General features: G+C 40.2%; 2 protein-coding genes across 4 annotated transcripts in view; both read right to left on the bottom strand.

Moving 5' to 3' along the window:
- LOC119494087 (caspase-3-like) overlaps window positions 1–13723 on the bottom strand; it is a 39603-nt gene that overhangs the window by 24112 nt on the left and 1768 nt on the right. The window lies entirely within an intron of this gene.
- On the bottom strand, window positions 59–9747 carry cenpu (centromere protein U). Of its 3 annotated transcripts, none has more exons than XM_037779689.1 (13): window positions 9612–9747; window positions 8879–8936; window positions 7895–7982; window positions 6904–7423; window positions 6285–6369; window positions 5574–5657; window positions 5382–5472; window positions 3656–3782; window positions 3429–3507; window positions 2751–2798; window positions 1774–1835; window positions 427–583; window positions 59–188 (listed from the first exon to the last, which is right to left on the bottom strand). In XM_037779689.1, the coding sequence occupies exons 1-13, from the start codon at window positions 9680–9682 to the stop codon at window positions 66–68; spliced, it is 1593 nt and encodes a 530-aa protein (XP_037635617.1). In that variant the 5' UTR covers window positions 9683–9747; the 3' UTR covers window positions 59–65. The 3 variants fall into 3 exon arrangements, with proteins under 3 accessions (XP_037635617.1, XP_037635618.1, XP_037635616.1); XM_037779690.1 differs by having other exon boundaries at window positions 7895–7933; window positions 9612–9739; XM_037779688.1 differs by lacking the exon at window positions 9612–9747 and adding an exon at window positions 9020–9114.

The following is a 13723-nucleotide window of genomic DNA, read 5'->3' on the forward strand; positions in this document are numbered from 1 at the left end:
TGTGTGTGTGTGTGTGTGTGTGTGTGTGGGGGGGGGGGGGGGGGGGGGGGGGGGGGGGGGGGGCATTATTTCCGAGTCTTGTTCTTCTTCAGTCTTCTTTTGAGTGGGTTATTGATTCCTCTCTGATGCTCTGCTGCCTGCATATGCTTGGTCTCCAATAGCAGAGCAGGCAGGCTGGGCGCCCCATACTGGAAGGGAGGAGGAGAGGAAAGTAGGGAGTATGTCACTATGAGAGTATCAGATAAAGGTAAAGGTAGTTTGTATTGCCAAAGTTGTACCTGTGGCCAATACACACAAATAACCAGACAGAATTATTCAGGTAATTGTTTCCATTATTTCTAAAGTAAATATTCACAACATCAGTGTGTGTGTGTGTGTGTGTGTGTGTGTGTGTGTGTGTGTGAGTGTGTGAGTGTGTGAGAATACCGTCTCTTTCTCTTTGGGGTGTTTGTGTCGGTAGTCCAGGTATTGTCTGTTGAGCTCTCTGATGTCGTGCAGAAAGGCTTGGCCTCGTCTCAGATCAGCCAATCGGACTTTAAGTTCAGCTTTCTCCTTCTGCAGCGTCCACACCTGCCTCTCTGCCCTGACCAATCACACACCGTATAAAAGGTCAATATGAGTAGTTGGACGTGAACAACCTTTACAGGAAGTTTGACTTTTTAAGGGAAGGTAGGTCAATAATGATTGTTTTTAACACTGAAAATACCATTTATGTGTTAATTATGCATCTAACTGGCAATGCCATAGATGTTTTAATGACTAATTCTTTTAACCCTCTGAGACCCACAGTAGACCAGTTTTTGTCTTTTTTTAGGGGGGTCCAGGGGGTCTTTAGGGGGATATAGCAGGTCAACAGTAAATGTCACATAGAAGTGGTGTACATCATCTGAAAGCTGAGAACCTGGAGATTAATTTGAGATGCAGCTCAGCACTGTGTGTGTCAAATTGTTCTAGTCATAAATCAGAAATAAACATGAATTCATTAATTATTTAAAATAAACTCTAAAAGTGTATACGGGTTTAAAACATTATGATAGAAGCATGTGATGGCCATTCCCATGCTCTATTATGTCTAGCACTTCTGTTTTTTAAACTGCTCAGACACCCCCTTATTGTCAATGTACCTAGGAAAGCCATCCATCCTCTGAATGCTCTAGGTCTCTAGTCTGATCCATCCATCCTCTGAATGCAACACAATGAAATAGCTACTATGGGGACTAACATCATCACACATGAATACAGTTGGGCTCATTGGATCCACAAGAGTCTCAGATTTACAGTGATACCCAGTTTATGTCATTCATAGACTGTTTAAGGACCCCAGTATGCAGAAATATTCAAATACACCATTTTATAATAAGCAAAAAAAACACATTTATACTGCATTCAAAAAACTGCATGTGATTATCATAAAGTGGGCATGTCTGTTAAGGGGAGACTCGTGGGTACCCATAGAACCCATTTTCATTCACATATCTGGAGGTCAGAGGTCAACGGACCCCTTTGAAAATGCCCATGCCAGTGTTTCCTTAAATAACCTTTAATAACTTTGGAGCGTTATTTATCCTCCTTCCCAACAAGCTAGCATGACATGTTACCAATGGATTCCTTAGGTTTTCTAGTTTTCTATGATGCCTGGACCTTTACTCTAGCTCCTACAGTCTCAGAGGGTTAAAAGGGTTTACTTTTAGTTTATAGACAGTAAAACCTTACAGTAATCTGAGTCTGTTGAAATGAAAACTGGTGTGTTCGTGCATCTGAACTGCCTCTCACCTCATCAGCTCATGTTTGGCATCCAATAGTCTCTGTGTCTTTTTATGGATCAAAGAACCCACCTGATCCACACAGACAGAAACAGAGAGTACAGTAAGTACAGGCTGCCATCGAGACCAGAGTATTATCATGTAACAAGACTAAGGGCCTTGACACACCAAGTCGACAGGTTGGGGCCGTCGGTGAGCGTCCATCGGCCTAGTTTTTGCGGTGTGTCCCACATCGTCGGCTCTAGTTTTTTGGGCTGATTCAGCATGTTGAATCAGCGGCGGAGCCCGTCGGTGAGAGAAATCACTCAGAAATCAGTGTACGAGAGGAGAAACGGAGGTGAGGAAGGCAAGCCAACGAGTAAAGTCAAGAGGGTGCACAGAAGGCTCTTCTCATTTTTCATCTTCATCTCATCTGATCGTTCCAATACACAGATATTTCACACAACGACATGGCCATCTGGAATGAAACTAAGTGGTGAGTGAGAGTGGTGTGAAAATGGTCGGCAAACGCCGCTTTGTTTCATGTACGTATCATAACAACGTCTTGTACTGTATATCCGCAGTCCTCGGTCTTCAGGTTTCCCTTCTTTGGAAGACGAATACAGACTACCGCCGCCTGCTGGTGTGGAGAGTTATTTCATCCCCCGCAGGCGCAGGTCGTACGTGGTAGCTGGCCGCTGGCTGTCGTCTTTGCGATGTGTTCGAGTGCAACTTTTTTGCCAAGACAAAGATGACGTGAGGCGACACAACAGTCGGTTTTCATCGTTGCTAGTTCTCTGATGTCGGGTTGGTGTGTCTGGGCCTTAAGAGTCTACAGCCATGCTGGCGGCTCTGTGAGGCTGTACAGTGGTGCTCGGAGCAAACACCAGCATGCTAACGTGTTCACAATGACGATGCTAACAAGCTGATGTTTAGCAGGTACCGACCAACACTGCCATCCCTAGAGCCACGCCACTACAATGGCTAAAATCTGGTTGCCATAGTTACCTTGCCGTTTTCCCTTTTCAGAACTTTGAGCTCCTTGGAGGAAGAGATCTGGAAGAGACAAAACACCGGAGAATATACATGTGTTTGATTATAATTCTGATATTAATACGTATCGTTCACTCCTGTTTTGATGGATATGTTATAGTATGCATGATCACATTTATTGTTGACTTGATGCATACCACACTGATGACTTAGGGGCTTATTTTGGAGGAAAACACTTCACTATACTTTCTGTGTAACATTTTTGGCATGAAAAGGTGGTTATAGATGATCAGTCAAATCCCAATCAGCACTTTAGATCAATAACACCTCGCTGGAGTTTATGCACATTAGTCTCAAGGTAATGAGGATTCAAAAACTCTGAAAAAGTAGAGCACTGTCTTCCTGTGTTACAGCTGTTTCACAGTTTCTTATGTGAACAACACAATGCTTTAACAGTTTAGTAATGTGGTTGTAATTGTCTTCTAGATTCTATAATCTAGATACTGTATATATTATAGATTAGATTAGATATATATTATATCCTGATAAATTGAGTTATTTTTTTTTCTGGTGTACAAAAGTAAGTCCAAACCTCCAGCTGTCAACCGGAAACATCTTGAAAACTAGTGTGCAGTCGCTCTTTTGCTTCAACTCCTCGGTATCACAACGTAAATAGAATTTGGAAAGTCTGACCTTTTCCATGAGTTGTTCTTCCACATTGGAGGAGAAAGAATCGATGGACTGTTTGACTACGTTAGACTCCACAGACTCCCTGAAAAACAAACAAAAAGAATATTAACCATCTCCAACTGCAATATTTGCAAACAAATATTAAAATTGTGAATGGAAGTAGTTTTTCTGTGGGGACATGATATAAAGGGGTTAGATTACAGAATACTTGTTGGAATATCTTAGTTTACCTGTACTGGTCACAGAACTCTAGGAAGGCATCCAGCACCACCTCTAACTGTGTTCCTCCCACACCACCTCGTCTCTTCCTCCTCTGCTTATCGGTGTCTGCCTTCTCTGGTTCTGCAGATGCACTGCCTTCACATGGAAGAATTTATGTGGTTTTCATGAAGATGTAGTAAAAAACATTTCTTTGACCTTTTTTGGAAGCTGGAACTACATTTCAAGGAACTAAAAGGTTCCTTCAGCCCACTGCGAAGATTAGGCAAATTAGTCCTCTAATGTATGAAAAAGCAACATGACATGAGACGAGGGCTGCTGGTGGTCACAGCCGTAAACACACTCTGCAGCCTGCAGTTCAGTGTGGCCGCCTCTTTCATCTAAAAAACACATTGGAAAAAAATAAACCTAACAATATTTACTGCTGCGTATATTTACTGATGTACGTTGGATGTAATGAATGACATGCAGAGGAGGAAAATTAAACTAAGAGCGTCTGTCTCCACAGTAAATCATCTGTTGAGTGTTTGATGGTTATTTATTTGTGCTATAGAATGTAACCGCCGTGAAACAATGAGAAAATAACTTTTCTTTCTCTCATTCACGGCACCATCACGTTGCCTTCCTCTACTAACGTTACTACTCGCTCTCGCGATCTCTCTCTGTCTTTTTTTTATGAGTCGAGAAGCCGACAGGGGAGCCCAACTTTACTTTCAATGCTATCAAACAAAGACAAAAGTTCTCCCCTTGTCCTAAAATTGTCCTAAATTGATACTGGAGTACTTCCTTGTTGAAGCAGTACACGAGTTGCAGCGCTGTGTGTGTTTTACCAATCAGCAAGAGTCATCCCTGCAAACTCCACCCTGAAACCCTCGGTACTTTCAGAAAGTACTAACCCCCCCCAACCAGGGCCCTTTTGGGGGTAAAAAGGACCCATAAAAACACAATGAGTTCCTCAAAAGGTTCTTAGCTCCGGGGTAAAGTTCCTGCGGTGGAAACGGGGCTTTAGATTCATTTTTACATTTATAATGCTTCAGCTGCACTTCAGATGATATGAGGCATCAGTGAACTGTACTGCTACTGTACTGTATAATAATGGTATAGTAAAAACAAAACAACCTCAAAAGTCCAGTTTATGCTAAGAAGCTATGACTACACCCACATACAACCAACAAGTCAGGACTTTACCTTTAAAGGAATTGCTTTCTTGCTGAGACTTCGATGAGTGCTAGCTTAGCTTAGCATGAAGACTGGAAGCAGGGGAAACGGCTAGCCTGGCTCTGTCCAAAGGTCTTCATGCTAAGCTAAGCTAACCGTCTCCTGGCTCAAGGAGATGAATATTTAATAAATAAAATTAACAGCGATTTGGACCATTATTATAATTTATTAACGTACAAAACGTAAATTAATATGCTCTCCTCGACGCCACCAGAAGTCCTGAAGTCGAACGTGACACAGCAGGAAAAAAAAACAGGAAGGCCAGTGCACCAGCAAGGCATACTGGCAATGGGGAAGGAGTCCATCGCTTATTTTTAGCGGGTTTTCCCACGTTTAAAAAACCTGCATATTTGGCTAAGTTTTGTGGGAGAAGGGTATAACCCTCAGCAATAAAACACATAAGCATATTTTCCAAAATGCGAAACTATTCCTTTAAACAGAGTTGAAACATAACACTTGAGAATCAACTTTGAAGGTGTTTGACTTTGCAGCTTAGCCTCTTGTGCTCTTTCCCCTTACCTGATGAAGACTTTCTAGATTCAAACTTATCAGACGAAGACTTTCTGGTTCCGCCCAAACTGTACAATTTGGCCTTCTTTGGACTTGGGCACTGAATAAATGACACAAAGAAAAGGAAAAGTCACAATGTAGTCCACATTCCTGTGGATGCTGGGTTCCTAGCTACAACAATCTGCAGAACTTAGTCCATACCCAGCTCTGGTCTTCATCCCCCTCCTCCTCCGAGGACAGGACTTTCTTGCGTTTCTGCTGGGCGGTGCCACAGTCAGATTTCCCCTGGAAGAAAAAACATAGCATAACGTTGTCTCAGTATACAGTATGTACAGTCTCCACTTAAAGGTCCCATATTGTAAAAAGTGAGATTGTCATGTCTTTTATATAATAAAGAAGGTTTAAGTAATTTATAAATACTGTTAAACTATCAAAACGCTCAATATACGGAGAAATACACACAGCCCGTATTCAGAAATTGTGCGTTTGAAACAAGCCGTTAGGATTTCTGTCCATTTGTGATGTCACAAATATACAATATATAGATCATTACACGGTTTTAAACATAAACATTCTAAACGTGTCCCAGTTTATTTCCTGTTGCAGTGTATGTAAATAACATCAGCTGACAGGAAGTAAAACATGGACCCAAGCTGTTGCCTAGCAATGCAATTCAGTTGAAATGCACTAAAACAGAGCGTTTCAGACAGAGGGTGAGAAAAATAAAGTTTTTTTCAAACATAACAGCATGTAAACATGTTCTAGTAGAAACACAAAATACAAGTATGAACCTGAAAATGAGCACGATATGGGACCTTTAACGAGTCATACAACAGGTTCCTATGACATTAGCACAACTGTGGTATACTATAGACACTATGCTTGTTACTGGAGACATTTATCATTTCTTACGTGTGGCTCAGGGTCACTGGACATTCCACTTCCCGATCCACTCTTGCTCTTTTTGCCTTTCTTCATCTGCTGATTTTTCACCAGCCTTGTTGGGACACAGAGACAAATAAATCATTTGATGGGAATACAGGATATTAACAAACATGATAGACAAGTGCAAGGCCATGCAACCATATCCAAATACATCTATTTTTCTGTATAATGTTTTTAAACAATAAATATCTTTGAAGATTTGTAACTTATAATGTTCGAAGTTAACCTGTGATGTGATAGATTAGTGCTTGTGCAACAATGACTTGATACTTTCAATGTTGTCTTCTAGAGGAGTGTTCTGCCTCCCATGATTGGTCCAGCTGTGTGACCTGATTGACTTCCAGTCAAGCAGATCACAAGCACCTGAGTGGTGATGTGTCTGTGTCCACATACAGCCTGTTCTGCTTTGTGATGCTGACTTGACAATGCCTGACGAAGATCTCTGTTAGATTGAAACGTTGCTTCGTTAAAATTGTCGGGAACTACCTATGCAGTGTGCGGATCCTGTTTTCTGATTTTTTGCCTTGTGTCGATCCAGCACCTGTAAAAACCTTTCGGATGTGCGTGCAGCGCTATGTGACCTCACCCTGCTGCAGACGTCCCTCCAGCACTTCTCCTGCTCCTCTTTTTGTTCTCCTCTTCCTCCTCATTCTGTCCATCCCTCTCTGTCACCTTCCTCTTCGCGGCAGCTCCACCCTGTTTAACAGTAGTCTTCGTCGTCTGAGGAATCGCCTTTCTCTCAGCTTTTCCTCCGTTCATCTGTTTGTCCTTTTTCTTCTCCTCTTCCTCCTCATTCTCTCCATCGCTCTCTGTCTGCTTGCTATTCGCAGCAGCTCCACGCTGTTTAACAATAGTCTTCGTCGTCTGAGGAATCTCCTTTCTTTCAGCTTTTCCTCTGTTCATCTGTTTGTCCTTTTTCTTCTCCTCTTCCTCCTCATTCTCTCCATCGCTCTCTGTCTGCTTGCTCTTCGCAGCAGCTCCACGCTGTTTAACAGTAGTCTTCGTCGTCTGAGGAATCTCCTTTCTCCCGGCCTTTCCTCCGTTCATCCCTTCCTCCTCTAAGATGCCTAAATCTTCCTCCATGGCGGTGCTGTGCAGAGGGTTACCTAGACAACAGAAGAGATCTCTGGTCAGCACAAAACTGGTGGTTTAACATTAGACTCTGGAAACAAGGTGATCTAAATAAACTGAGAAGAAATTGAAGAAAATGTAGGAAGAAACAGAGGCAAACATGAAGAAAACTGTTTGAACAAGTGCTGCTGTAAAATAATTGTACTTATTTTGTCAGAACTGTAACACAATATTAGGAGTAGAACAAACAATATCAAACACAATACATTATTGATCCACTTTTAATAGTGTCAAGGTAGTCCATTAACTTAATTTAGGATGAATAATAGCTCTTTCCTCCATTTATAACATATAGTTTAGCAACTATATTGGATTGCTATGTTTGTTTCAAAAATCCATTATTTTCAAGGTGTTAAATTCAAATGGTTCATTGCTTTTTAAAGACTTATGGAGAAATAATGACACCGATATGGATAATTATGAGCTGTACAGTGTGAAGGACTCACCATAATTCTGCTGCAGTCCCTCCAGGAAGCTAGCTCTCTCTATAGCAGACAGGTTGGGAGAATCCGCATTATCATTAGATGAACCTTTCTGGATTTGAACACAGAGAAAAAAAAAATCAAATTCCATAATATACAGTCGATCAAGCTAGCTTTATACAGCAAGGTGTAATAACACATCAACATGTTGCATGGTATGAAGGACGGAACCTGGCAAAATAAAAACTAAAGTAATAAATAAAGAAATTACTCAATAAATAAATATGTCATTAAATGTAGCAAAGAATATTTAAATAAATGCAGCCATTAATTAAAAAATAAAATGTGACATGCATTGATATTTCTGTTTTAATTCGTTTTATTGAATTTATTGATTTATCTTTGTGTTAATTCCCTTATTTATTTACTTTTCTGTTTATTTTCCATTTTATTTATTTTTAAGTTGATTTATTTATGCATTTATTTTTTTAAATGTATGTATACAATTTCTGCAGGATTTCCCCTTTGCATTTCAACCCTTATTTATTTCCCCAAACTTATTTATTTATGTATTCTTTTCATTAATTTGTTTTTACATCAAATATATAAATAAATTTAAAGATTAATACAAATAAATAAATAAAAGGGAAAATTAAATAGAAGAGTAAATAAATAAGGGGATTAATACAAAGATAAATGAATACAGAAGCAATGGCTACATTTATTTTTAATATTATTTTCACAAAGTTTAATGACATATCTATTTATTTATTGAGTCATTTATTTATTCATATATTTTTGATTTTGGCAGGTTCTGTCCTCCATAGCATGGAAATCCCCTCCTCGTTGTTTTTACAGAGAGAAGAAAAACACAGTTGACAAGGGAATAAATCATTTTCATCCCTTTCAAAAATAAATTGTCAATACAAATTTCCATTAAATCATAGTGCACTTCAATTTTTATCAAATCAGTAGTGCAAATGCTCCAGTGACCATTGACCAACTCACTTGTCTCATCTCAAGTTGTGGCACCGTGAGCTCTCTGGCTCCTCTGCCCTTTTTGGCACTGTGGAAACAAAGAAAACAGGACAACTTCATTATCACCATCATTATTATCATCATTATTCTCAATATGTGTGCCATCGCCACCATCTGGTGACACCTACCAACCAAAGGACTGGTTCCTGAGTCGTTGAGCATCCTCCTGCTGAAGTGACACTGAGTCCCATCAGCTCCAGGCCAGTGTTTGATGCTGACCACAAACCTCATCCTGTTATCTAGCTGTTATGTGGCTAACCTCAAACCAGATGTATTCATTCAGTACTGTAGCACATTCACTGCTCAGCTGATTGTCTTATAAATGTGACCGCGTGCATTTGTAAGTAGTTAACACTTAGTTCTTCTACCATTTGGTATGCTGATATCACCACACAACAAACAAAGCCCTTATGTTTTTATTTATCCAGTATGACCGCTGTCCTTCCACACACCTTTTTCCAAATGACAGTAAAGTTATTGACTGGTGGTTGCGTTACGAACAGCACGAGTTAGCTAGCTAACCCTGGAGGTTGTACTTCAGCTTGTTTAACTTCACCTACAGGCTGAAACCAGCTCCATGGAAACCAGCAGCACAACAGGCCGCCGGTCTGTAGAGCAACTGTATAACGTTACTAATATGAATAAATATGAATTTGTAATGTGTAACGTTGCAATTACATAACTCATAATTGATAACTCTCACCTCATTTGGAGCCACTGTAGTTTAGTGAAGTAACACGTTGGTTTTATAAACACTCCGTCAGCAGAACACATCCATGATAAACAGCTTCAACTGCTTCAACAGCTTCCCGCACAATGGTTCAAGTTCCGGACTGTACCATTCCTGATATACACACAGGGGGGGAGGTCGTTCCATTTATTTTGACGAAAAGGTTACATCTTAAAATGAGAGGTTATGTGGATGAAATAACAAGGGTTTAGTCCTAATTTTATGGCGATGTAGCACGGAGCAGTTTACTTAAAATAAGTATTTGCACTGAAAATGTGTAAAAAAAAAAAAAAAAAAAAGTATCTATCCCTCGCGGGGTAGTTTAAATGTCGGTCCTACGGAGAGCGACAGGGTTCAGTGTCTGCTCTCAGCTGGTATTGAGTCGTGTCTAGAAGGGAACCAGGAATTTGGAGAAACTCTAGTGAGATGGTTCAGGTTCGGCATTTACCTCCTGGGACACTCGAGAGCAGCCCTAATACATCTTTAATACATCTTTAATACATCCATAGAGCATCCTTCACGGAAGTCTTTACCGACCGACACGCCCCCGTATTGGATATCAGTTACTGATTGGACGCTGCTGCCGACCAGACTGATCTGATAACTTTACCTCTCATCATCACTGGAGTTTCATACTGGAGTGAAGACAGATCACAGATTAAACATTTTATATTTTAGTTGTCATCTGATTCACCATCTAGTTAAAATCAGTGTCAGTTGTAGGTGTTGCAGCAGCAGAAGGACCTGCAGTATCTCTCCTTCACACACCGCGGCTGAGGGAGCTTTATAACACCTGATGAACGGACCTAAACATCTTTCTACTTTTATTAGAAAGGTTTTTCTTTTCATGATCTGTTATTTCTCCTGTTAACTTTTATTAAGGATACAGTTATAGTCAGAGAGAGAAGGAAGGTCTGTCTTTTACACCTTTTACATCATTTAAATCAGTTGATGGGGAGACGCTGGTGTTGCTGCCACCACCTACCTACACACTGTCTCATACAGAGGTAACAGTAAAAGCAGCCTGTGGTATACACTGGCTGGCATGTCATCTGTGTGTCCTGATCATGGATTAAATAGTCAATTTACTTGTTTTATTTTGTCAGGTGGAGGCCCTAGATGATGAGACACTGTCAGTGTGCTCTGAGAGAGCTTTTGGGTACACTTTAGTCTTCTGTTACCACTTTTATGCAGTTTTCAGTTTGCCCATCTTAACACAAGTGTGGACACTCACCACAGATGGCTTAAATAAAGTTCAATAGATTTATCTTAAATTACCTGCAAATGGTGGTGGTCTGCACATGGGACTAATAAATGCTCTCTATCTTAAAATGAATCCATTGCTTTGATAATTTAGCAGGAAGAGGGGAATCCTCCTCTCCCTGAGCCTGTGGCCTCCACATCTAGGCAAAGACGGTCACAAGTGGTAATGAAGTAGCCTTATTTTTAAGTATTTGTAGTCGATGCGACATGTGCACCTTTCTTTAAGTGGACATTGCAAAGGGACAGCTTAAATGTTAAAGCAACTCATGTTATGTGCTTTGTGTTTCAGGTCGGAGCAGACAATGTGAGGGCCCTATACAAAAGGACACTGGAACTGGATATAGAAATAAAACAATTAGAAATACATCACAAACACATCCTAATAAACAAAGCAAAACTGGAGGTGGAGAAATTAGAGCACGAAAAGACGGTAATTCAGTAACAATTTATTTCCAGGCAGGGGAAACAATTAAACAAATGTATTTCCCTTTTTTCCAGGAACGGGAGAACCGAAGATAAAAAATAAAGACTTCAAAATTCAAAGAAAAAAGGCCTGTTTTATTAGTTCATGAAAAAAATGTCTGTGTGATGGCCTGTCTCACAGTTCTGCCAGTAGGGTGGTCAAGGGTGATGGGGTCCACAACATCAGGGGGTTGTTCGTGTACTGGAGGGGCTCTCTCCTTCCTGATACTGGCGATATTGTGTAGTACAACACAGGCTGTGACGATCCAACACGCTCGATCGGGGGCCACTTTGAGGCCACGCAGGCAAGCAAAGCTTGCCTTAATTATTCCAAATGTCATTTCTATCCTGACCCTGGTTTTGGTGAGGGCCACGTTGAATCTAGTTTGTGACCCTGCATTAGGGTCAGGATATATATATAATATTTTCTAACACTACGGACATAGGACCTTTAAAAAAATCACCATGAGACTTGGTCCCTCCAAAGTGGCCCCGACCAACCCCCTGGCTCATGGACTATCACTCTATCTCCCCTGAAACGTCCACATTTTTGTTATATACATACGTGTGCCCGTCTCCAACACGCCTGTTGATGTGCAGAACAAAACTGTGTAGAATAACTAATCATAATGACATGTTTGATGGGCACATAAGCACGGAGGCGTTCTGTGGTTATTTTACAACAGTCTGACTATTGGTCTGGTTGAACAAAATATAATTGCAATTCAGCAGTGACATCGTCACTCCAGATACTGCAGATTTAACAGATACCTGCTGTCTTCAGATGGCTGTAAAGAGAGTCACCAGAGTAAAGGTAAAATACCTTCAGTACAGTTCTATTGTCATGACTGACAGAGCTTTATTCTGTCTAGCTGGCATTAATGTCATAATCGCTGGTTGAAAAATCAGCATTATCATGATGTCAAACAAATAAACTAAATTACATATACTACCAAATAGGCTAGAAATGATTGAAAAGCATCATAAACCACCAAACAGAATACAGTAAGTTAGTGATTTCAGTTTTTTAAGTGAACTCAGGCTGATTAATCATCATATTAGACTATGATGTCTGAAGGTTGGCAAACATGCTGATCAACCATACTTATTTATCATTGACCATGATTATTGACTTGACTTTTCATCTATAAATGCATCAAAATTGAGAATTTGACTGCTCAACTTTTTGAAAAAAGAAAAAAAAAATGCTTGGGGGGTTGAGGAGTGATGACCTCTGACCCCTGTGCCTCTGGCCTCCTCATAAAATGCACTGACTTCACTGATACCGAATCTCCCTCCAGACTAAATTGAAAAGCTGACGGCCCCTCAGTATGATCTGATCAATACCACGTTGGCAGATTGATTTCTTGACTGTGTAATGTCACAGGACTGATAAATTCCATAGGTGGTGTAGTAATGTAGTCAACAATGAACAACAGCTATGAAACTGAACATTAGCGTGATAATGTTGTAGAATGTGAAGTTATTAGTAGCCTACTCTGAAACGGTCAACAGTCATTTGGTAACGTGAGGTGGGGAACTCTGCTGGAAAGAACCACAAAGGTGATTTCCACATAGAATTAATTTGGCTTTTAATTCACGCTACAAAACTAAATAGTACATCACAAAAAATATTTAAAAAAATACAATACATTATCTTAATGTGAATTTGCCAGGCTCTGCATTGCCCATGCCTGGAAAAATAACAAAAAGAATTGTGTACCTTTGTGTCTTTTGAGAGCTAGATCATAGAGCATTATGAACATATTCACTGCTTAATAACTGTGAAATAATCTTATTCAGATAAGCTACAGTAGCCTTCTATCATCCTTTCTATGTATCTGGCTCCAACTGGACTCCAGTCTGGAGCATGGGAGCATGAAATAGATTACTGGTCCCATGGTACACTCTACTGGGTGAAAACAGAACTACAACTACCAGGCTACAGCCTTCCTAGAGGAGTGTGAGGGATCCGGTGGAAGTGTCAGGTGCTAGCCACAAAGAAAACATAAAGAAACAGCCCATAGTAAGAGTGTGAGAGAGAAAGTGTCAATTACGTGAGAGTTCTGTATAACATCTGTAGAGACCCTCCCTGTAATTTATCACGCACTTTGTGTTAATGAAAAGAACAAAACAAAAAAACATCTATTTATGTAGCTATGTATGTATTTATTTGTGTATTTATTTAGCCTATTTATCTTATCCTATCGGGTTTGCCAGATCCTGTGCTTAAAGAATGTTACATTTTTATAGAATGACCACACTATCTTCTTGGCTTTTATTTTGACATGTTTGCTTTTAGTTCCGGGTCACGTGACAGCTGCTCTTCGTTCTTCGATTCAAACGGAAAAATGACAGAA

Source organism: Sebastes umbrosus, chromosome 9, assembly GCF_015220745.1.
Source record: "Sebastes umbrosus isolate fSebUmb1 chromosome 9, fSebUmb1.pri, whole genome shotgun sequence".
Lineage (NCBI taxonomy): Eukaryota > Metazoa > Chordata > Actinopteri > Perciformes > Sebastidae > Sebastes > Sebastes umbrosus.